Below are 23,835 nucleotides of genomic sequence, written 5' to 3'. Positions count from 1 at the left end.
GCCAGCATTACCAAGACATTTGGATTCTTTTTCCCAATATACGTTGCCCTCGGCTGGGTCCTACTCTCTGAAGAGTATGACTCTCTAGAAACAGGCTGATTGAGTTGATCTGGTTCGGTGCGTAGGGAGAGAGAGGCAGGAGAGTCTGCGAGCCCTAAGGCTCGGGGTTAATGTGGAGATGAAGGGACGGAGGAGGGAAGGGTCAAGTCATGAGGAACCTCGTAAACACTCCCGGGAAGCACATCTCCAGAAAGGCTGTGCCCCTCTCCCACTGCTCATAGCAGGGAGCCATTCAGACCCCCAAAGCACAGCGTGGCCCATTCCTCACCTCACTGCCTCTGTTCCTCTCGGGCTCTCTCTTCTTTTCTCTTTGCCTTCAGTGGATCAGTGTGTGTGTGTTCTGTCCCTCCGTCCGTCTTTATCTCTGACTTTTTTCTCCCTGATGTGTCTGTCTGTGCATTCCCATCCTCTGTCTCTGACTCCGGCTCTCCTGCTGCCCTTCCAGAATATGACTTGGAGCCCTGCGAGGAGCCCGAGGTCCCAGCCTACAGCATCCGGAAGGGCTTGCAGTTCGGTGTAGGGGACACCTTGACCTTCTCCTGCTTCCCCGGGTACCGTCTGGAGGGCACGGCCCGCATCACGTGCCTGGGGGGCAGACGGCGCCTGTGGAGTTCGCCTCTGCCAAGGTGTGTTGGTAGGTGGTCACGTGCTTTCATTTTGCTTCACTAACGGGGTGGGCCAGACTTAGTCAATTGGTGAGGTAGTGGACCCCACAGGCCAAGTGGCCAGCAGGCCTGGGTTGAAGGAGACCTGTCTTAGCACACACTCACCTGCAGTGGGACCTCGGGTGGGTGGCCTAACACCCTCCCGCTCCAGCCTCCTTATCTGTACAATAGGGATGGCAATACCTGCTTCACGGGCTGTTCTATAGCCTGAATTGACCTTCGCAAAGTGGATCCACAGTAGGCGCTCAAATGAAATTGACTTCCATACTTTTACCTCCCACACTTAACACACATTCCCATGGCTTAAGGATGCCTCTTGCAGAGAAATCGGTTGGGGTGGAGGGGCACCGAGTGGACCTATAGGAAGGAGGTGTGACCTTTGCCCATGGAGAGTCCCAATATGGTAGATGAGAGGAGTGATTTTACTAGTCCAATGAGGGTGCTAGCTTTTGAGAATCCCAAGAAAGACTTCATTCATTCAGCTAAGGAGGGGAGAGGAAAGCAAGAGTTGCGTTCATTTACGGAGCACCGTTGATGTCAGGCACACTTCTAGGTGCTGGGGATACAAAGGTGAACAAAGCAGAGAAAGTGTCCCCACTCGTGGGCTCACATTCAAGTTGGGGGAGACAGGCTGTAAACACATAGATATGTATTGTGTCAGGCAGTTTTGAGGGTTACAGAGAAAGATTAAGCCAAGCTTAAATTTTCAAGCTTAGAAAGTGCTAGAGCTAGAGTTGCTCTTTTATAAAGAGTGGTCAGGAAAGGCTTCTCTGATGAGGTGACGTTTTAGCAGAGATCTGAAGGAATTCAAGGAGCTAATCGCTCAGACATCTGGGAAGGAGGAAAGGCCCTGAGCTGTGAGGATGCTCAGTGTTTGAGGAACAGCTCCGAGACCGGGCTGGAGCCAGCGGCAGGGAGAAACGTAGATGGAGAGGTAGCTGTGGGAGTTGGAAGCAGGAGCCCTCTGACCCAAGGCTCTGCCTGCCTCCTTGCCAGAGCTCTAAAGAAGGCTGCTCAGAGCTCCAGGCCGGGAGGGTGGAGAGAAGGACAGTGACATCCCAGGGAGCAGGGATAACTGCTGGCTGTCCCTCGTTTAAAAGCTTCATGACTCTGCTTGCTCCATACTTGCAATGCAGGGCCAGATGAAAGCCAGGTAGGATTCGTGGAGTCCGTACCATGCTCGCTGTTAGCCATGGAACTCGTCCTTAAAGTGAAATAACACATAGCACTCCGATATAGCAAACATAAAAGCTGCACTGCACCGGCTGAAATTGGGGCCCGTGTCTTGAGGTCGGCCTTGCCTGAGTCAGCTCCGTGGAGCCCGGGGGCTCTGCAGAGGGTGGTTGTCAGCAGGCTGGCTGGGTTCGGGCTGCACAGTCACACAGGCCCGAGATCAGGTCTCTGCTCTGCCACTTATCAACTGTTAGATCTTGGGGGTGCCTCCAAACCCCCTCAGCCCCAGCTTCCTCATTTGTAAAATCAAGATAACATCCAACTCACGGGCTTTGTTCTCGACTCGATGACATGGTTTCCGTAAACCAGGAGGAGCCATATGATTGTCGTGATTTTGCCAATAGCTGCTTGACTGTTGTTTATGGATAACCAATGACCTTCTACAGCCTCAGGGAGGAAACGCTGAGACAAATAGATGCAGAATTCCATTTTTCGACCGGTTACATAATCCCAAAGTTTATCCTTTCTCCTGTAACCATCACCCAGTGCACCCACCCACCCTAACCTGGTATTCAGACACACATTCAACCCCTCCTGTGTGGGGTTAATTTCTTTCTGGCTGCTAACAGCTCTTTTCTTCTCTGGGAAAATGTCCTCAGCCGGGTGGTTCTGGGGGGAAATTTTTCTTGAATGGGATCATCCGGGACCACAGATGCACACACTCCTCAGGCTCTTGCCTCACTGATCTCATTACATAAACTCATTCTTTAATTTACTATTCCAATTACTATTTGTTCATGACACCTCGCAATATTTTCATTATTACATTTGTCTTCGGTTTCGTGTGTTATTAATAACGCACGGCAATTATAATCACATCTAATTACCACCAGCCCTGCAACAGAGCCTCGGGCTGGAGGCGCCATGGGAGTGCCCACCCAGGGGGTGCTCCCATTTGCCACATGCACTGTAGGTGTAGATTGGATGACTTAGCCCACACAGTGTTACCAGGAACATTCCCAGCTGAGGAGGAGATGAACAGCCCTAGGCTCTAATTCATGGTGTGATGGGGTGACACAGCCCCTGACTTCAGAGGCCCCCGAATTTGATGTGGAAAAGACAGCCCTAACCCCAGAGGACCCAGGCTGCAGCAGGAGACATGGCTTAGTCATTGGGAGCCCCAGTGTGATGGAGAAGACCTGACCCTCTGCCTCCAGTGCCCCAGACTGAAGGATGAGACACAGCCCCTGCCCTTAATGAGACCTCTTCAGATGGGGACAACAGAAGTCACAGATGCCTGAATCAGCAGCAGCACTTTCCTGTGCAGATGACTGTTGGTTTCTCTGGAGCATTTATTTGTTTCCACTTATTCTTGTGTTGGGCTTTTCGGTGCATCTGCTCACCTCCCCTGTTCCTTTGGAAACTCTCCCAGAAGCAAGCTCCTTGTCCCTCTACCCTCCTCTTCCCTCCCTGGTGACAAAGGCCCTGGCAGGGGGTCAGGACCTGGTGATTCACCGAGGACTGGCCCCATAGGAAGCTGTCAGCCCTGTTTCCCTCCTCATCAAGGTGTTGGGCATGTGGGAAAGGGGAGAGGGTCATTCTGGGGCAGAGGTGGGCATATGGCTCTTGTGCAGGAAACCAGGGCCAGGCAGGGGTCCAATAATAAGCCAAAGCCCAAGTTTAAGAGAAGCCAACTTTTGGGAACTAAGCAGAGGGCAAGAGGCATCAGGGACAGTGAGGGTGCTGTGCATGTCAGACAGCTAATGCAGGCTTCCCAAGAAACTTCTGGAGCTGTCTGCCACTCCCAGAGAATGGGCAGTTAGGGCTCCAGATGGAAGCAGGTAAGCCACATAGATGGATGGGGAGAGAAAGGAGGAATAACACTTGTTGAGGGCCTACTATGTGCTAACCATTCCCCGTGTGTTCACCTATTTTATCATAAAATCTCAAACATTTATTCTTTATAGTCTTATATGGAGGCTATTCTTGTCCAAATGAAGGCAGATGAAGAGACTGAGGTTCAGAGTCTAAAGCCATATTCATCCCACTGCATCACATGCCCCTCTCTAGCTGGAAAGAAATGATGTGTGACCCCAGAGATAATGGAGAGCTGCTTCAGAGGGCTGCCCATGTGATGTGACTGAGTAATAAATGTCTAAATGTGCACAGTGCTCAGCACCCCATCCCCAAATTCCCACTCTCATCTGAGGGCACCCAGAAAATATACACACTTTAGAAAGATATCTACCTAAATTATCAGCAGCCGCCAGGATGCCTGTCTACTGCTATTCCTTTCGATTTATGCCCCAGCTCAGCACATTCATTATGCACATCTGGACACTTTGCAGACAGGCTGAGTTTAAAGCACTGCAAAGCTATATTTCTCCTCCAGGACAAATGATGGCTGTCTTGGTCAGTTCTGGCTGCTACCAGAAAATGCCACAGACTGGTGGCTTAAACAACAAGTATTTATTTCTCAGGGTTCTGGAGGCTGGAAAGTCCAAGATCAAGGTGGTGGCAGGTTCAGTGTCTGGTGAGGACCCTTTTGCTCGTTTGTGGATGGAAGCCTTCTTGCTGTATCCTCACACGGCAGAGAGATTGGAGGCCCTGGTCAATTCCTCTGCTTGTAAGGGCGCTAATCTCATCGTGAGGGCTCTACCCACATGACCTCGTCTAAACCTAACTACCTCCCAAGGCTTTTCCTCCAAATCCATCACATCTGGGATTAGGGCTTCAACATATGAATTTGAGGTGGGGTCCCAAGCATTCAGTCCATAGTAATGGCTTATGTAAAGTCCTAGGAAACTGAAGCTGGTCCTGAACTGGAAAGAGCCCAGGAGTAGAGCCCGTTGGAAAAGTAGGGACTTGGTGGTGGGACATGCAAAGGTTCTCTTGTCTTGGGGACAAGAGAACACACAGGGATATAACTCAACCCACAAGAGGCTCAGCTCTGAGTGTTCCTGGATCACATGCTCCATCTACATCGCCTTGGCCTACTATGCTCCAGGCTCGGATAATTAGTGTTGACTGTGTGGTCAAATCCATGGCCCATTGGTTGACCTCAGGGTCCTTCCAGCCAATGACTGTACCTAGAATAGAGACAGTGAGGGACAATTTGGGGAAAGCAGATTTGCTACCATCAACTTCAAAGATTCAAGACATGCTCCAGACTCCCCATATGTCCAGGCAAATAATGGACCTGCCATCTGGACTTGTATTTACATTCTCCCAGAACTGAATTATTTTTAGGACCGTACATCTTCTGAGGTCAGTGTCCTCCATACTCATTCCCTCATTCATTTGGCAAATATTTATATTGCAGACAATCTGGGCTAAGCCTTGGAAATTCACAGATTCACTAAGTGTGACCCCAGCCCTCAAGGAACTCACAGTGTAGAAGGAGGCTGCAGGCAAGTAACAAGCAATCAGGGTGCAATATGGTAGATGCTCGGATACAGAGAAGCCCAGGGAGAGGCTTCACAATTCTTAAAGACCCTAGAGAGCCAGCCGCAGGGTTCTGCAGTGCACGCCCTCCCACTGAGTTCCTTCCCCTTTCACCTGCTGATGGCTGCCGTACCCAGGCACTGAGTGGGTGCTGGGGATAGAGAAATATGATCAAGCCCTAAAGGACCCACAGTGCAGTAGAGGAGATAGAATTGTCAACAAATAAGTCAGTAAAATGTGATAACTGCTATAAATTAAGGTATAGGAACAATGGGGAAAGAATGACTAATTCTGGCGGAGGAGAAACAGATTTTGAGAGGAGGGTGTGAATTCCTTAGCTGTTGAATGAAACAGGGTTTCAATGGGTCTATGCTAAAACTTCCTCCAGAGCCTCAGAGACCCTAAATTCCAGGACCAAGAGGGTTGAGTTCTCAGCCCCCTCCTCTGTGCACATTGAGAGACTTGATCTAAATTGCTAAGTACCAGGCTCTTTATCTTCAAAACAGAGATGACAATTGTGCCAAGCTTATGGGATTGGTCGTTGTGACTAATGACCGAAATGATCCTCATAAAGCTTGGAAAACACTAGCAAATATTTCTATCCTCTGATACTGAAAGGCTTCGTCTCTCCTTACTCGGCTGCCCCCATCCTCCCCTGACGTCCTCCTCGGTCGTTTCTGTTGCTATGATACTCTATGAACAGGTGTGGGGAACGGCTGCTTCATAACGCCGTGACAGGAAAGGGCGCCTGGTGGGTTCGTTTCTATTTCTGCAGGAGGGAGACAGACAAACGGAAAAAGAGATAAAGAAACCAGGCAGAACTACAGGTGGACAGGTGTTAAAAAAAAACTTTGATAAGCAGTCCTGTAGACAGGCAGACAAAAGGACAGATAAACAGGCCTTTTGGCAGATAGAGAGGCAAACAACTTGCCATCTTTATAAGGATCTCCCGCGCTGTGAGTAGTTTTCTGGATGTAGCTGGCGGGGGTTAATCTGTGATTATTGTGATTTTCTTTCCAGCTGAGTGTGGGAATTCAGTCACGGGCACTCAGGGCACGTTGCTGTCCCCCAACTTCCCTGTGAACTACAGTAACAACCACGAATGCATCTACTCCATCCAGACCCAGCCGGGGAAGGGCATTCAGCTGAAAGCCAGGGCATTTGAACTGTCTGAAGGAGATGTCCTCAAGGTAAAACTGATAGATTTCATAACGTATGTATGTTACAGGCCTCAAAAGTGTGGTCAGCACTCACTCATTTGTCTCTGTGTGAATGACCCAATCTTCCTTCTTCCCTCTGAGTCCCAGGATGTTGTCCTCACTCATCTGGGAGAAAGTGAGAACCTGAAAGTGAAGGGTATGTGATAGAGACAGAGATTGGATTGGTGGTTACCAGAGGGGAAGGGGGGAGGGAGGAGGGCGAAAGGGATAATTTGGCACATGTGTGTAGGTGATGGGTTGTAATTAGTATTTGGGTGGTGAACATGATGTAATCTATACAGAAATAGAAGTATAATGATGTACACCTGAAATTTATACAATGTTATAAACCAATGTTACTGCAATAAACAAAAAAATTAAATAAATAAATAAATAAATAAATAAAGAGAAGAGTATGTGAGTGTCTAAGAATGTGGCTTTAGAGTCTGCCTAGGAGCTGACAGCTATTAAATACGTATGTGAGTGAGTATGAGTTGACTGCATAATAAATAATAATAATAAATTCAGTTGGAGTGGCCAGTGGGTCAGGTTTTCCATTGTGAACTCTGACTATCAACTTGGATAATGAAGAGCTCATAGAATGTGTGCGTGTGTGTGCGTTTGTGTAGGTATGTGTGGATGTAGATATTTTATATGTACATTTCCACACGTGTGTGAATCTGTGTCTATATATTTATGTGGTTTGGAGGATCTGTCTGTGCATACACTTGTCTCAGTGTATTTTGTGTGTGTGCACTTGTATATGTTTTGAGTATATGTTTCAGTAGACTAGTAGGCTGTTTCAGCAGCTTCAGTGCACCGTGGTGATGGCGTCTGTGTGGCAGCAGAGTTAAACATATACATAAGAGACAGAAGTGATAGGACTTGGCTTATAGAAAGGGCAATAGAGAGGGACACTGAGCATGTGTATTGCTTGTATTTCTTTGTGTGTGTGATTAAGTGTATATCTCTGATAACGTGTGATATGTGCATATGCGTGTAATCAAAGGGCTGACTCTGGAGAATTTATCAAAGAGCTGCCTTATTAAAATGGATTATAAGGAAAATCTCACACAGAATATGTCCACTTCCATCCTAGGCCAAGAAAATATTTTAGCATATTCTAATGCAGTTTTAGTCCCTGTAGTCAGAGAAGTCTTGACGTTACAAAAAGTTGAAACAAGAGGTCACTTCTCTGGAAAATCCACAGAGAAACCATTAAATGATCTCCTCCCGTTAGGATTCTCTCTAGATGTGATGAGTGTTGTGTGCTTTTTGTGCACAGATGGTTCTCCTGGCCCGCCCCCTGGCGCATGTGTTCTCGGGGGTATGTGTGTGTGTGTTTGGAAGGCATTTCTCACTCTTACCTAATTACCCTTGAACCTAAGAGGATGTACCCATGAGATGACCCGCTGGGGCTGGGTGTGCCTGACATGGAACAGAATATGGCACAGTGGCCCCGTGGGTATTGGGGCCCTATCATTGGCTTCTTAAGCTCTACTTTTTAACCCCTGAGCTCCCCACACACAGAAAAACAGTGTGTATCTCCCTATAGTGGAGCAGTAGACAAGGACTTTATACTTTCCAAAGGCCATGTCTTTGGCCACCACCCTTGACTTCACTTCTCTCCATCCATTTGTTCATCATCAATAGCAGAGCCTCGGAGGATGCAACTGGGGACAGCAGGGCCAGGATGATGTCCTATCCTTAGTGCTTCTTAGATGAAGCCTGTTGTTAACCATGTAGAAAAAGGCATTTTTGAGGCATAACTTGTAATTTTCAGTTTTGAAGGGAGTGTGAGCAGCAGTTCTGTGCGTGTGGCCTGGCAGGACCAGCAGAAGGCCTCCTTGGTGGCTGGAGGCCACGTGGAGCGCGGCCGGTGCCCGAGCTTCCTCACTAGGGTGGTACAGATTCAGAGTGGTACCCAAGACGTAGTCGGCAGGTGTGCACCCCCCCTGCACTGTCACGGTTCTGCCTCACAATCAGCTGAGCAGCTTAATAGGCAGAAGAGAGACTTTGTGAAGCACTCAGGGGAAGAAGGGAGGGACATGGGGCAGAAAACCCAGGTCAGAGGTCAGGGAGGTCTCATGCAGGATGCAGGACCCCAGGGAATCCTGGGGAAGGGGGAGAGGGGTTGAATTCCCATGTTTCTTAGTGGGGGGACCTTCCCAGACTTCAGATTTTATCTCTGCAGCCACCTGCCCAGCTGGCCCTGCCACCAGCCTTCTCATATTGGGCTCAGCCTTCTTGCTGAAGAGCCTCTTCCTCCTGTTCAGCCTGTGTAGTGTCCTCCGCAGAGAGTTGGGCTGAGGCTCTGACCGGGCTGAAAGGCCATCCATGGGAAACTGTGACCGCTAGAACTTCTATAGAATGGGCGGTACCATGTAGCCCCCTCCTGCTCTAACTCTTCTCAGAGCCTTGCCCCACTGAGGGAGAACGTGGGACATGAATAGATATAGAACTGTTTCAGAACTAAAAGAAACTCACAGTTATAGTTTCCCAGATAGGATTCAGAACTGCCTGGCAACCACTGTGAGCTGCAGCGGTACGGCTGTGTAAACCTGTCACTCTGGTCTACCTCCACACAAGTGTGAGCGGGAGGAGCCCAGAGCACCACTCACCTCCTCGAACATCTTGCCTTTGCCCTGGTCTAACCAGCCCATCTGCCAGAACACTGGCGTATTCCTAATCCCGAGGATTTGCCTCTCCCTCCAAAGAAGTCCCAGTGCACACCTGAACTCCCGACCAAGGAAACCTGTCACCTCCTCCACAACTTCTTTACTTCCCAAGATACAATATTTCATGCATCTGACCAAGCCCCCAAACCTTCTCTACAGTCTTGTATTTCTGACCCGTGAAATGACTAACTTGCATTTGTGACCCCGGATCTCTTCCCTACTTTAATAACTGCAAATTTCTTAAACCTCATCCCCACATATACTCCAGCTTATCTCCCAGGACCACTGATTCCTTTTATTTTGGCCCCTGACATTGGCAAGACAAGGAGGGCCTTTCCGTGCAGTAGCGTGGAAAGACAACTTCCAGTGCAAGGTGGCAAATGAAGCTCATGTGTGTAACTGCATCCTCGACAGGTTCCCACTGAAATGACTCAAGGGACATAAAAACTGGGAATGTGGTCTCAGCACTGGAAATTAGTCAAGAGTGACTTTCACATACACCTTAAAGGAATGTCTGTCAAATAGAATTCCCAAAAAAAGGTTTAGACTGAGAGAGAGCCCAGTCAAACTACAATTCACACAAGTGAAGTGAAGTCCTGCCTGTGGGTTAAGTGCCAGCACCCTTAAGGAGAAATGCATCTAAGACCACCTAGCTCAGAGCAGCAGGGCCTGGAGCCAGGGAGATGGATGGGGCCATTGGCTTGAGCTGGATCTTAGGCCTACTAGCTCCTCTGGAAGTGCACTAGGTCTCAGAGACCACACAGAACCACCACTCCCTCTCGACATGACGCTCGGGCTTTTGTTTGGCTTTTGTTGGCAAGCCAGGTAAAGCAGGGCAATGCCATGGCTAGTGCCTAGCAAGAGTGTCAGGCTCATTAGAGAAGAGGCTGCCACCATCTCACACACGCACAGTCACACTCACACTTTCTCACATGCACACACCCTCTCTCTCTCTCTCTCTCTGTCTCTGTCTCTCTCCCTCGCTCACTCGTGCACACGCGCGCACACACACACACACACGCCCTCTAGCCCCAGGAGCAGGAGAAGCTCCTGCCGTGGCCCCTTCTGGCTTAGCTCTTCTGGCCCTCCTTATAGAAAACTGGGCATTTCCATGCTCCGTTCTTATTCTCCCTCTGCCATTGTGTGCCAACAGGAAAATTAACTGGATATGCGTAAATATTCAGTAGATCAGAAGAAGGGGACCTGTCTGAGGAGTCAGAGCTAATTGCCCCTCTGTAAGCAACAAAGGAAAAAAAAAATAGCTTAGGGCCAGCCCTGTGGTTTAGCGGTTAAGTGCGTGTGTTCCGCTGCTGGCGGCCCGGGTTTGGATCCCGGGCGCACACCAACGCACTGCTTCTCCAGCCATGTTGAGGCCGGGTCCCACATATAGCAACTAGAAGGATGTGCAACTATGGATGTGCAACTATGACATACAACTATCTACTGGGGCTTTGGGGGGAAAAAATAATAATAATAAATAAATAAATAAAATAGCTTAAGCTCCTAATATGTATTCTTAACAGGATTTGAGAGAATGTTATATTTATGGCATGAAAATAGGCAATAATGAAAACAGAGCAATCTGAGATGAGGAAAGATTGAATAGAGATGAAAGACATGATCAACCAATTAAAAAATGGAATGGAGGCAACGAATGGAAGGTGGTAAACTACAGAAAAATGACATCAGCTTATTACAAGACAAATTTGAGAACTTCTCTCACACATCTCATAAGGAAATGAAAAAGGAGATCCTTTTATATTAATAAAATGTAAAATCAATCCACAGTAAAACTTTATGTGCCAAATAACATAGCATGAATAAATTAAATAAAAACTGCTAGAAGTGTAAAAAATTTTAATAAAGTTACAATCATCATGGAAGATTTTAATATACCTCTGTTAGTCTCTGACATATCGCCTAGGTTGAAAATAAATAAGGATTTAGGTAGCTTGAACAATGTAACAGAATAAATCCAAAGAAAGTAGGAGAAAGATACTTTTAAAGATAAAGGCAAAAATGACTGAAAAAAGAAAACTAAGAAACAATAGCAATTATCAACAAAACCAACTTGTTCTTTGAAAAACAACTAATAAAATAGACAAACTTGGAAGGACTAATCAAGGAATAAAGTCACAAATATATAAATTTAGGAATGAAAAAAGGAATATAGTCATCTATAGGTAAGGTGGAGATCATGAAAATAATAAGAAAATATTTAGGAACAACTGTCAGCCAAGAAATTTGAAAGCTTAGATGGAATGGAAATTAGTATAGATAAAAAGTACCAATATAAAGAAAAAATGAAAATCTGAATAAACCAATAACCATTGAAAAAATTAGAATTCCTCCATATCCTCTCTCAAAGGCCCCAGGCCTAGACTATTTTACAGGTAAACTCACAAAACTTCAAAGAATAATTAATCCCTGCAATAACCAAACTGTCTCAGAAAAGAGAAACATTTAGATCCATCTCCCAACTCATTTCATTTAAATGAGGCGTTTGGAAACATTGATATCAAAGTGAAGAAGGGCAGTACCAGAACAGAAATGATTAGGCCAGTCTCATTTATGAACATAGATCTGAAAATCCTAAATGCCATATCACACTGAATCTAGCTGTGTATTAAAACAAAAATGGGGGCCGGCCCAGTGGCGCAAGTGGTTAAGTGCGTGCGCTCTGCTGCGGTGGCCCGGGGTTCACCGGTTTGGATCCCGGGCGTGCACCGACGCACTGCTTGGCAAGCCATGCTGTGGTGGCGTCCCATATAAAGTGGAGGAAGATGGGCACGGATGTTAGCCCAGGGCCAATCTTCCTCAGCACAAAAAAAAAAAAAGAGGAGGATCGGCAGATGTTAGCACAGGGCTGATCTCCTCACAAAAAAATAAATAAATACATAAAACAAAAATGGCCAAGTGGGATTGATTCCAGGAATGTGAGGATGTGTCAACGTTAGCAAAGCTCAGAATGTTATTTATTGGGCAAACCATACGGAATTGCCATTTTTGTAGGTCAAAAACTGGTCTATTATTGGCAATTTCATATGGTTCAACCTAATAGCCTATAAACGGATTTGAAGAGAAAAATACATGATCCTGTAACACGCTCCAATACATCATGTGATGAAATTCAGTATTCTTTCATGATTTTTAACAATATCTCATAAAACTGTAATAGAACTTTCTTAATTTGATAAAGAGTTTCTACCAACACCTATAGCAAACGTTATCCTTAAGGACAACTTCCTACAGATTCCCAGTAGTCAGGAACAAGACCAGTGGCTCTACCATAACCGATAGTATTCAACATTATAATTCAAGCCAATACAATTATACCAAAAAAAAAAGAAACTATAAAAATTAGCAAGGAATATATAAAATTGTCTCTTCTATTTAGAAAATACAAAAGAATCAACTGATAAACTATCAGAACCAATAAGACAATTCAACAAAGCCCCCGTTGTTTCTACAACCAATTAAAACATAATCAGCAAAAAAAAAATCTCATTCATAAGAGAAACAAAAGCTATAAGAGACCCAGGAATAAGCCTAACAAAAATGTGCATAATCTTTACCGAGAAAATTATAAATCTTTATTTTGAAGGACAAAAAACTAAAATAAATGCAAGGAGGTTTCATGTTCATGGATGAACAAAGGACACGAACAACAATTCACAGAGGAGGAAAGTAGAATTGTTGAGAACCATACGGAAAGACACTCCACCTCAGTGATAGTCAGGGACATCTAAATTAAAACAAGATACCATTTCACAGCCATCAAATTGGAAAAAAATTAGAATGCCTGAAAATACCAGTATTGGCGAAGATATAAAGCAATGATAACTGCCATCTGTTGTTAGTGAGAGATTAAATTGGTATTCCTCTTCGGAGAGCAATCTGTCAATTTCTAACAAAGTTGAAGCTGTGCCTTCCCTGCACCCAGCTTCTCCCCTCTAGATGTATGCCCTAGAGAAACTCAGACACGTGTGCAAGCAGACATGCAGGGATGTTCATAGGAATGTTCACATTGTTTGTAACTGTGTGTAAAAACCTATCTTCATTGTGAAGCCAGCCATCTTGCTGAGCTGTATTATTAGATGTAATGGTATACATATATCAAAACATCAAGTTGTACACCTTAAATATATACAATTTTTATTTGTCAGTTATACCTCAATAAATCTGAAAAAAATAAAAAACATCTAATAGAGAAAAAAGAAAGAAGGTTAGATGCAATGGATGTGCATAGATTTTCTTGTGTTTCTCAGGGAGATATTCCCATCACCTGTACTTAATGATGAACTGGACCATCAAAGCAATTTTTTTTATAGACAAGCAATCCTGTTAGGACATAAATGTATACAATGGCCCAATTCCCAATAGCAATCGAAAATATAAAAGTATTCAGGAATAAATACAGAATTTTACTGAGAGACATAAAAGACAACTTGATTAAATGGAACCAGATGCCATGTATATGGATAGGAAAATTTAGTATCATATAGATGTATTTTTTCTCTAATCACTCCATACATTTAATGTTAATCAGTCAGAATTACATGAGTTGTTTTGGGTGTTTTTTTTTGGAGAGGGAATTATTGTTGTTTTTAAATAGAGAAAATTCTTTTTGAGTTTATCTAGAAGAATACATATGGGAGATTTGTTTTTTAAGTTAAGAGGAGACAAATGAAGAAGGACTTGCCCTACTAAGTATTTAAATATATTATAAAGCTATAGTAATTAAAACAGTATGGATCATGCACAGGAATAGACAAACAGATTAATGCAATAGAATAGAAAGTTGACAAAACCAAATTTATGTAACTATATACATGATAAAGGTAGATTTAAAATTGGTAGTGGATGGAATATTTACAAATAGAGTTTGGTTAAATGGCTAATCAACCAGGGATAAAAGGTAATATTTTATCTTGTATCATATGCCAAAATAAATTTCAGGTGGACTAAAGGGCAGACGTACTAGAAGAAAACATTGGTTTATATATTGCTCATACATTTATTGAGTGCCTCTTATGTGGACAATGATGTGTGAATAATTATACTGTGTGTTGAGTTAATTTCATGATGAAAATTCCTACAGCTATTTAAATGCTCTTGGGGAAAAAATGCTTAACGATTTGAAAAATATGCACATTATATTAAGTTAAACAGCAGGTTACCATATAGTATCTATAGTTTGATCTAGTTCTTATTAAAAAAATAAAGAAATATATATAAGGAAAGGTATGCATAGAACAAAGCCTAGAAACTACTCACCAAAATGCTATGAGTGCTGAAAGTTGCTTTTACTTTCTTTGTGCTTTTCTGTTTTACAAGTTTTCTGCAATGAATATTTTATCGTATTGAACATTTTTGTTCTTAATGAAGTAGGATGAATTATGCCTTGAAATTAAGGAAAAATTCCTGTTCCCATTATATTTTTATTAATTAACAACAATTCCTTAACACCATCATATATCCGGCGAGTGTTCAAGTTTCCAATTATCTCATAAATGTCATAATATTTTTTAAATTTACAGTTTATTTGAATTAGGATTCAAATAAAGTCCACACATTGGATTAGTTGCCTCATGTGATTTTTAATCTATTAGTTTCTGCCTCCATTTCTTTTTTTCCCCCCAACTTGTAATTTATTTTTTGAGTAAATCAGGTCTTTTGTACAGTGGAATTTTTCACATTCTGGATTTTGCTGACCACGTTCCAAGAGTATCATTTCAAACGTTCCTCTGTCCTCTATATTTCCTGTAATTTAGAAGTTGGATCCAGTGGCTTGATCTGATCTCAGGTTTGATTTTTTTTTTCCCCCCAGCAAAATGACTCCATAGGTAGCAATGTGTCTTCTATCAGAAAGTACATGATATCTGGTTGTCTCTCTTATTGTGATGTTAGCAAGTGGTGATGATTAATGCCTTGATCAATTAATTCCAATATATGTTTCAATGGGTAAAAATATTTTTATAACAATTTGGATGTAGCAGTGGGCTGAACTCTTTGAACTGGTGTCATCTCTATGTCTGTTAGAACTCTGGCGTTTTCTCAGTCCCTCGGTGAAGCAAAGCAATTGCACATCAGATCTGGAGACAGACTTGAGGCTCCCAGGGGCCTAAACGAATCTCTGTAATATACAGCACTGTTAGCTTGAAGGATGGCTTCTTTTAGAAAGCTTTGCTTCATAAATAGTAGGATGGAAATATTGTTCCAATTTGCTGGCAGCTGGCACCACATCCTGTGACATGCACAAATATTCATCACCCACCCATAGATCCCGTCTTTGATATTTACCAAAGCACCAGGGGGTCCTTCACTCAATCACAACTTCTGTTGTTATTTGTACAATTATCTGGAAAGGAGCAGCAACCTCAAAACCTGGGGAGCCAGTTCATTATTCTGAGGATTGCTGTCTTTGCTGGTGCTCAGAAGTTCAGGGAACAGATGGGAGTCAGGGAAGCCAGATGCAGACACAATCCCACCCCTGGCAAACCCAGCAGGCCCTCTCTGGAGCCCTCATTTTAGGAGGGAAGGGAGAGAGGCTGAGCTTGGGGTAGGGAAAGGGACCACGACACATGACATACTGGTCATTTTAACTCTGTCCTGCCTGGATCCCAGGGGTGGTGTCCAGCGGAGTGGTAGAGACTGAGGCCACTGTCACAGTGGGGTGGGGTCAGGGAGGAGTACGGTTGTCTCACCTCTGGGACGGACAGGATTGAAGGTTTAGTGATGTGGAGATGTCGAATGCTTTCAGCCTGCCTGTCTGCAGAAACAGATGGCTTGGGCAGTCGGGCAGCCCCAACCTGGCCTCCCCAGGCTGCTGAAGGGTAAACTGGTGCCATATGGGGTTTGAAGGAACAAGAGCAGGTCTGCATTGGAACGGTTAGAACAGCAACCAGTTCCTAGAGACTGATTCACACTGAGATGGGCTGAGCACCAGAAGTGGCACCAAGTGGAGATCGTCAGTTGCTAGCTCCACTCTGCCGTCTTCCTTGCGTCTGATGACTCACTGCCCTCTAACCGTTTTTGTTGGTGCTAAGCTGTGGGGTGAAAAGCTGTTGTTCAAAACAAGGCCATGCTGACGACACTGGGTTGGGATGTCTCCTGTGTCCAGGTCTATGATGGCAACAACAACTCCGCCCGTTTGCTGGGGGTGTTCAGCCGCTCTGAGATGATGGGGGTGACTTTGAACAGCACATCGAGCAGTCTGTGGCTTGATTTCATCACTGATGCTGAGAACACCAGCAAGGGCTTTGAGCTGCAGTTTTCCAGTAAGTCTTTCTTGCATCTAAGTGGACGAGAAGTCAGGCTTTCCCTGGTTCCACAGACAGGGAGGTTGGGCTCAGGCCATCATCCGTCACCTAGTGGGTTTTCTTTTCTCTAGCTGGCTCAGGCTTAGCTGGTTGTTTCCTCTAAGACGTTGTGCCTGTGATTCGGATAAGCTGCCACTTGACATACAACTCTCTGGTTTAAACTAGTGGTTAACTGAGTTGAGAGTCACAGCATATCTTTTACTCACTAATACTTTAAAAATAATCAGCGTTGAGCCTTTTAATTAAAGCAGCCAAAGATAGCCTTTCCTAATCATGGCATTTATAAAACAGTGTTCATCTAAAGCCAGATGTAAAAAATGCAAACCCTCATGTATAATTATGTTCTTTTTTTACTACTCCCTAAAGAGTTGAGTCTTTTTTCTTGATTTTAACATTTTCCTTTACTCCTGGGATTTTGAAAATGGAAAGCACCCAGGTTAGTACACAGCCCTAGAGTACTTGGGATTACATCACCATAGTTTGGCTTCACAGCCATTTTATTCATTTATTTTAGCTTCTACTTGCTGAGGAGATACAAAGAAATGTACTTTTTTATAGACTATTTTAAAATCCAGTGAGTTTCCATCAACTGATGAATGGATAAACAAAATATGTTATGTCTGTCCATACAATGGAATATTATTTGACCATAAAAAAGGATGGAGTTCTGATACGCACTACAATATGGATGAAACTTGAAAACATGCTAAGTGAAAGAGGCCCATTACAAAAGGCCATGTATTGTGTCATCCATTTATATTAACTTTCCAGAACAGACAAATCCATAGAGACAGAAAGAAAACTGGTGGTTGCCGAGGGCTGAGGGAATTGGGTTAAAATGTGTATAGGGCTTCTTTCTGAGACGGTGAAAATGTCCTAAAGTTGATTATGATGATAGTTGCACAACTCTGTGAATATATTAAAAGACATTGAATTGTACACTTTAGATGGGTGAGTGCTTAGTATGTGAATTATTCTCTCAATAAGGCTGTTAGTAAAAACAAATCCAATGAGCCTATTCAAAATTCCTCTTGCCTGGGCTCCAGGCTGTCCAGGGTTTTGTGCCTGTTACAGCAGGCAGATCAGTGGAAGAGGATTAAACAGAGTCACATTCAAATTCCATTTCCATCATCTGAGATTGTGTGACTTTGGAACGATTTATTTAACCTTCCCAAGTCAATGTGCTCTGTTGTAAAAGGCAGATAATTATACCTCCCTATAAGACTCCTATGAATAACAAATGAGAGAGAACTCTTGTGGAGCACCATGTAGTGGGAGCTCTGTATAAACCCTGCAGATGTGTCCTTCTCCAGCCTTTTTCAATAGAGTGTATTTAAGCAGGACATAATTGAGCTTTGAAACATACATTTGAAGTGACTTTTCCATATTACACTATCCCATCAGAATGTCTCAGTGAGCAAAATGGAAAGAGCAGCTCCCGCTAGCAAAATGCTATGGGGTCAAATAAAGAAATAGAAAACCCAGACCCTATGCCTGAAAACTATTAACAGCTGTCCTGGGAGAAATAACAAATCATTTACATAGAGCAACAGGGGAACAAATACTCTGTAATGCACCCTCACCTGAGCACAGCAATATGGCAGCCGTCAAGCACTGAGGCCATCAGAACCTAGAGGCACATGCAGGGGCAGCTTCCTCAAGAAAACAGACTTTGAGGGAGTGTGGTTTCTGCCACAAAGTCTTGCTCACCCTATCTCTTCTCTCTTTACCAGGTTTTGAACTCATCAAATGTGAAGACCCGGGAACCCCCCAATTTGGCTACAAGGTTCATGATGGAGGCCATTTTGCAGGGAGCTCAGTGTCCTTCAGCTGTGATCCTGGATACAGCCTGCGAGGCAGTGAGGAGCTGCTGTGTCTGAGTGGAGAGCGCAGGACCTGGGACCGGCCTCTCCCCACTTGTGTCGGTAGGAGGCCTCTTGCTCTTCAAGTGACCCCTCAGGTGTCCCCTAGCCCCAAGCTCCCAGCTCTGGTCTCATTAAGGGTCTCAGTGTCCCTTTGGACACCACGCTCCGGGGCCCTGGGGACATCTCACTGGACTGAATCCTCCTGTTCATGGGAATCATTACTCGCCTGCCCCACCCTTCTCCATTTCCTCACTTTCACACCTCATTACACCCCGACAACAGCGCAGTCAGGCGGGTGGCTTGCCATTGTCACACATTTAGCAAGTGGGACCAGAACCAAGTTGTGCCCTCAGAATTGTAATGCTGGCAACAGAGAAGAGGTAGGAGAGTCAATCAGAAAGGAAGAGGAGGAGCTTTTGCCTGGATTCCAGGGGTTCCTGCAACACCAAGACTCAAACAAGTCTCCAGCTCACTCTGGGCCTCAGTTTCCCTGTAGGCAAAATGGGGCTCCTTTTTCTGGGGAATGTTGAAAGAAAGAATAAGATAATGAGCTAGCTTCTATCTCATTCGGAAGAAAGAATATAATAATGAACTAGTATCTTCTTAAGCCTGTTGTGCTTCCAGAATGTCAGCAGAGGCTCTCTGGGAACTTCATCCATGTGTCACAGGACAAGAGAAGTCTGGTCCAAGGCAGAGTGTGAAATCGACAAAACCTGTCATTCTGTCCAGCCTTTTCATCTCTCACCACCCACCTCACTGCACGTATTACCCTCCCTGCTGAATAGGATTCACACCACACTGCTTTATCCTGCTTCCCCATCCCCAAACACCAGGCCTTTCCCTCTCTCCATCCCTTTCCCCATGCCTCATAACCTCAACATGTCTGTGCAGCACTGGCTAATCTTAATAAGAACAAAATATCCACTGGGAAAACTTTTAAGTACCTACCAAGCACCACATGCCAGAATTGGTGCAGCTGCATGTTTGGGTAAGTGCAGAGGCAGAGAAATAAAAAAAGAAAGAATAAAGTGTTTTCTCTGCCTTTGGGGAGCCCATGCCCTAGCAAGGAGAATAGACACGTAAACAGATCATTATAATACAAGATAAGCACTGTAAAGAGAGTTGTGTGCAAAGTGTTGGAGGATACGAGAAAGTTTTGCATAGGAGGTGATATTTCAATTGAGACTTGAGAGGATGGGTAAGAATTCACTAACAGGAGGGGTGGGGTGAGGAAGTGGACATTCTAGCCTGAGCGGTGCGAGGGCTGATGGTGTGAACCAGCATTGTGGGAAGCAGTAATGGCCAGTGTGTCTCTTCCCCTAGACAACTACATTTTAACAGGATCTTCAACACTGTTACACAGCAGAGTGTCTAAAGGCAAGGATTTTAAGCCTGACTGTGGACAATCCAGAATAGTGGCCTTTACATAGCCTCTAGAGTCTTCCTCTCTCCTTACGCTTAAGTTGACCCAGTCTGTAAGCATGCCCCATCCCATTCTCCCTTCATGCCTTTCTTTTCGCCCTTTCTTTCCTTCATGTGCCAGGGTCTCGTGCTAGGCACAAGGGGAACAGAGAAGAGCAGATCCCAGGCCAGCCAAGGAGACACGTGCATAAACAGACAATGATATAATGCCGTAGGCAAGCCAAAGCAAGCAAAACGAAGGAGAGGTGATGAGTCACATTACAAGACAATTGCTTGCTTTGCAGAAAGGATTCATTGTAAGGTTCTTTTGAATATCAAATATGCCAGTTGGACTGAACTTAAAGGATCCACTCAAACAGTGCTAGTAAGAGTATACTGTAGACTTCAGAGGCTTTCCCCCACTGAGACCTCCTCAGGCCCCACTTAGGGAGTGAGGCTGTGTATTTAGGAATATGTGTGTAGATTTTTACATATGTCCTGTTGTGGTAGTCTTTATCATGGTCTAGCAGAAATGACTACTATAGCTTAAAACATCCAGATGTTTTCTCCATTGATGAGTGGGCGCTACAGCCCAAATGAAGCAGCCAAGGCTCTAGGATGGGAAGAAGAGAGAAGACAAGAAAAGGTAGAGCCTTATGGTCTTGTTGGTGAATCTGCTGCGTGCTGGCCGCTTGACCCCTCCCTCCCACCTGCCTGTCCCCGGATAAAGTGATCCGTGAGGAAAGAGGAGGCTGTGTCCATGAGGAAGTGCTCCCAGGGCCGCTGCCTCCAAACACTCACTTTCTTGGCAGCGGGGGAGGGGCTTTTCCATCTGGAATATGGAAGGAGGCTCTAGCCGAGGACATGGAAAATGTCCTGCCACCTTTCCAGCTACCTTCGCCATTTGTGGGGCCAGGCAGGCTTCCTCCCCACAACTTACAGCTCATCCTCTCACCCCCACCCTACTCCCTACCATGGGCCCATTCAGCCCTGCGTCTGTCACTTGGGTTGGCACCTCTCCTCCCAGCAGCACCACAGAGGGAGGGCTGACAGTGAGACTGGAGCAAAGGATCGTGAGCAGTCTTACTGACAGAAGCCTCCCTATCCCAACTCTGCGTTAGTGGTCCCATGTGAAGCCATGGGGCCCACGAGATGCTTAATGGGTCCTTTGCAGCAACAGGTGAAAGTTTGTAGCAACAAACTTCCGTTTGTGACCTTGATCCCATCTTCTCCTATTCCTTCTAGGATCTTTCTTAGTCGATCATTCTCTTTCCTAAAAAGCTTTGCAATGAATCTCCTCCTCTTCATTTTCGCTCATGCTCCCTTGATTCAGAACCTTATAGTAATTTTCCTGGAAAGCAATAAGCTTCTTTCATTCATTTGATCATCCACCATCTGTCCATTCAATAAATATTTATTAAAGCATCTATAATGTGCCAAACACTGTACTAGGTATTTGATGTGCAAATTTGCGTAAGACCAGGTCCCTGCTGCCAAGGAGCTTAAAGTCCTGTGAAGGAGATAGATGTGATTTTAATAACATGGTACACATGCTATGATAAAAATCTGCCCCTGTAATAATGGAGACACAAAGGAAGACAGTGTCAGCTCTACACAGGGAGGGGAGGGTGTCACAAAAGACTTCATAGGGCAGATGTTGTCAGTCCAAGCAGAGGCATGAAGAGAAGTTCATCAGACCCACATGGACCAAGGGGGTGCTGGGAGGGGGCCAAAGAGGCCAAAGGCTGGGGGCCTTCTCGATGGGCTCTCTTCAGCGGTTTGGACTTCATTCCAGGAAGGAGAGTTTAAAGCAAGCGGTGAGACGGTCAGTTTGCATTTTAGAAAGATCTTTCTGTTGGCACTGCTGAGCATGGGCAACTGTGCCACCCTAGAGGTGGTGAGGGCCTAAGCCAAGACTCCAGCAATGGGGACAGAGTGGGGTCAAATGTGAAAAGTGTCACAGAGGTGCAGGGACGGGGTCTCGGGGGCAGATTAGATGTGGGGGAGGAAGGAGAAGGCCAGGAGGATCACCAGCTTCTGATCTAGGTGACTGCTTTGATGGGGAATATAGAACTCTTTACTGGTCCCTGCCTCCAGTCCCACCCCTCTGTGCCCTTCAGACTGCTACCAGAGTGCTCTTTCTAACCTGTAAAGTTCACTAGTGTGTAAAGTGATCAATTTTTATTGTTAGTGCCCTGGAGTTGATTCCGACTCCTAGTGACCCTGCGGACAGCAGAGCAGAACCCTGCCCAGTCTTTTTGTGCCATCCTCTCACCTTCCAGCGCTATATCAGACAATGCTCTGCTGTTATTTGTAGGGTTTTCATGGCCAATTTTTGCAGAAGTGGGTGGCCAGGTCCTTCTTCCTCATCTGCCTTAGTCTGGAAGCTCTGCTAAAACCTGTCCACCATGGGTGACCCTGCCGGTCTTTGAAATACTGGTGGCATAGCTTTCAGCATCACAGCAACACGCAGTCTCGATAGTATAATGGCCAACAGATGGGTAGAGTGAACCCAGGCCATGGTGGTGAGAGTGCTGAATCTTAACCACTAGACCTCCAGGGCTGGCTAAAGTGATCAATTTACTGTGTATAAACACTCCGGTTCTTCCCCGTTACAGAGTAAATATGCAACAGCCCAGTGTGCAGTGTCCTTCAATGTATGATGCTTGCCCAGCTTTCTAGCCCTATCTCCCACCACGCCCCTTCTCACACCCTGTGCCCCAACCCACCATGTTGTTTCACACCTCCAGGAATTTTGCATATACTCTTCTCTGTCTGCAGTGCCCTCTTCCTGCTGGCCTTCCCATCCCACCCCTGCTACCCAACCAACATGGTCAACTCTTGCTCCTCCTTCAAGATTCATTTGAAGCCAGGGCCCTCCCTGACTCTCCCTGCCCCGTGCTAGGGCAAATTGGTCACTTCCTCCTTCTGTGCTGCCACTTGCCATGAATGTGCCTCTGTTAGGGCACGTGGCACACACTGCGGCTGTCCCCTCCTCTAGACCGTAAGCTCTTCTGGAGGAGGACACAGTGTCTTGTTTCCCTCTGAACTCCTGGCACCTGGCACAGGTCCCGCTGCTGTCAATGAACAGGTTCAGGTGTCTGCACTTTCCCCGGGAGGCTTCAAGGAGTTTGGTCACAGAGTAGTCTGCCAGCTCTACACCCAGGGACCTTTTATTGAATAGCTTTATTGAGATATAATTCACATACCTTACAGTTCACCCATTTAATGAATTTAACAATTTAATGCTTTTTAATATATTCACAGGGTTGTGCACCTGTCACTACAACCTAATTTTTTAACATTGTGTCCCCCCCTAAAGAAACCTTGTGCTCATTAGCAATCACTGCCCCCTGCCCCCTCCCCCTCAGGTCCCAGCGACCACCGATGTACTTGCTGTCTGTGTAGACTTGTCTGTTCTAGACAGTTTCTAGAAATAGAATCTTACAGTATGTGGCCTTTTGTGTCTGTCTTCTTTAAATTAACATGATATTTTCAAAGTTCATTCATGTTGTAGCATGTATCAGTACTTTGTGTGTTTTTTATGATCAAATAATATTCCATCATATGGATATGCTGCATTTGTTTATCCTTTCATCAGCTGATGGACATTTCAGATGTTTCCATTTTTGGGATATTATGAATAATGCTGTTATGATCATTCATGTAAAAGTTTTTGTGTAAATGTATGTTTTCATTTCTCTTGGGTATATATAAGACAGAATTCCTGGGGTCGTACGGTAACTTTGTTTAACATTTTGAGGAACTGCAAAGCTGTTTTCCAAAGCAGCTGCACCATTGTACATTCCCACCAGCAATGATGAGAGTCCCAGTTACTTCATCGTCACCTACACTTGCTAGTGTCTGTCTTTTTTATTATGGCCATCCTCATGGATGTGAGGTGATATCTGATTGTGGTTTTAATTTGCATTTCCCTAACGACTAATGATGGTGAACATCTTTTCATGTACTTATTGGCCATTTGTATAACTTCTTTGAAGAAATAGCTATTCGAATGCTTTGCTCAT

General features: G+C 45.0%; 1 protein-coding gene across 2 annotated transcripts in view; it reads left to right on the top strand.

Annotated features, from left to right (window-relative positions):
• Nucleotides 1-23,835, top strand: part of CSMD2 (CUB and Sushi multiple domains 2) — a 606,380-nt gene that overhangs the window by 403,157 nt on the left and 179,388 nt on the right. For both annotated transcript variants that reach the window (XM_058553610.1, XM_058553609.1), the window contains exons 21-24: nt 506-694; nt 6,363-6,532; nt 16,343-16,499; nt 18,275-18,466. In XM_058553610.1, the coding sequence (XP_058409593.1) occupies nt 506-694; nt 6,363-6,532; nt 16,343-16,499; nt 18,275-18,466 (708 nt within the window). The remainder of the gene's footprint in view (nt 1-505; nt 695-6,362; nt 6,533-16,342; nt 16,500-18,274; nt 18,467-23,835) is intronic.

The sequence above is a fragment of the Diceros bicornis genome, chromosome 13, assembly GCF_020826845.1.
Source record: "Diceros bicornis minor isolate mBicDic1 chromosome 13, mDicBic1.mat.cur, whole genome shotgun sequence".
Lineage (NCBI taxonomy): Eukaryota > Metazoa > Chordata > Mammalia > Perissodactyla > Rhinocerotidae > Diceros > Diceros bicornis.
Note: the sequence above shows the minus strand (reverse complement) of the source record. Positions and strands in the feature narration are given on the sequence as shown.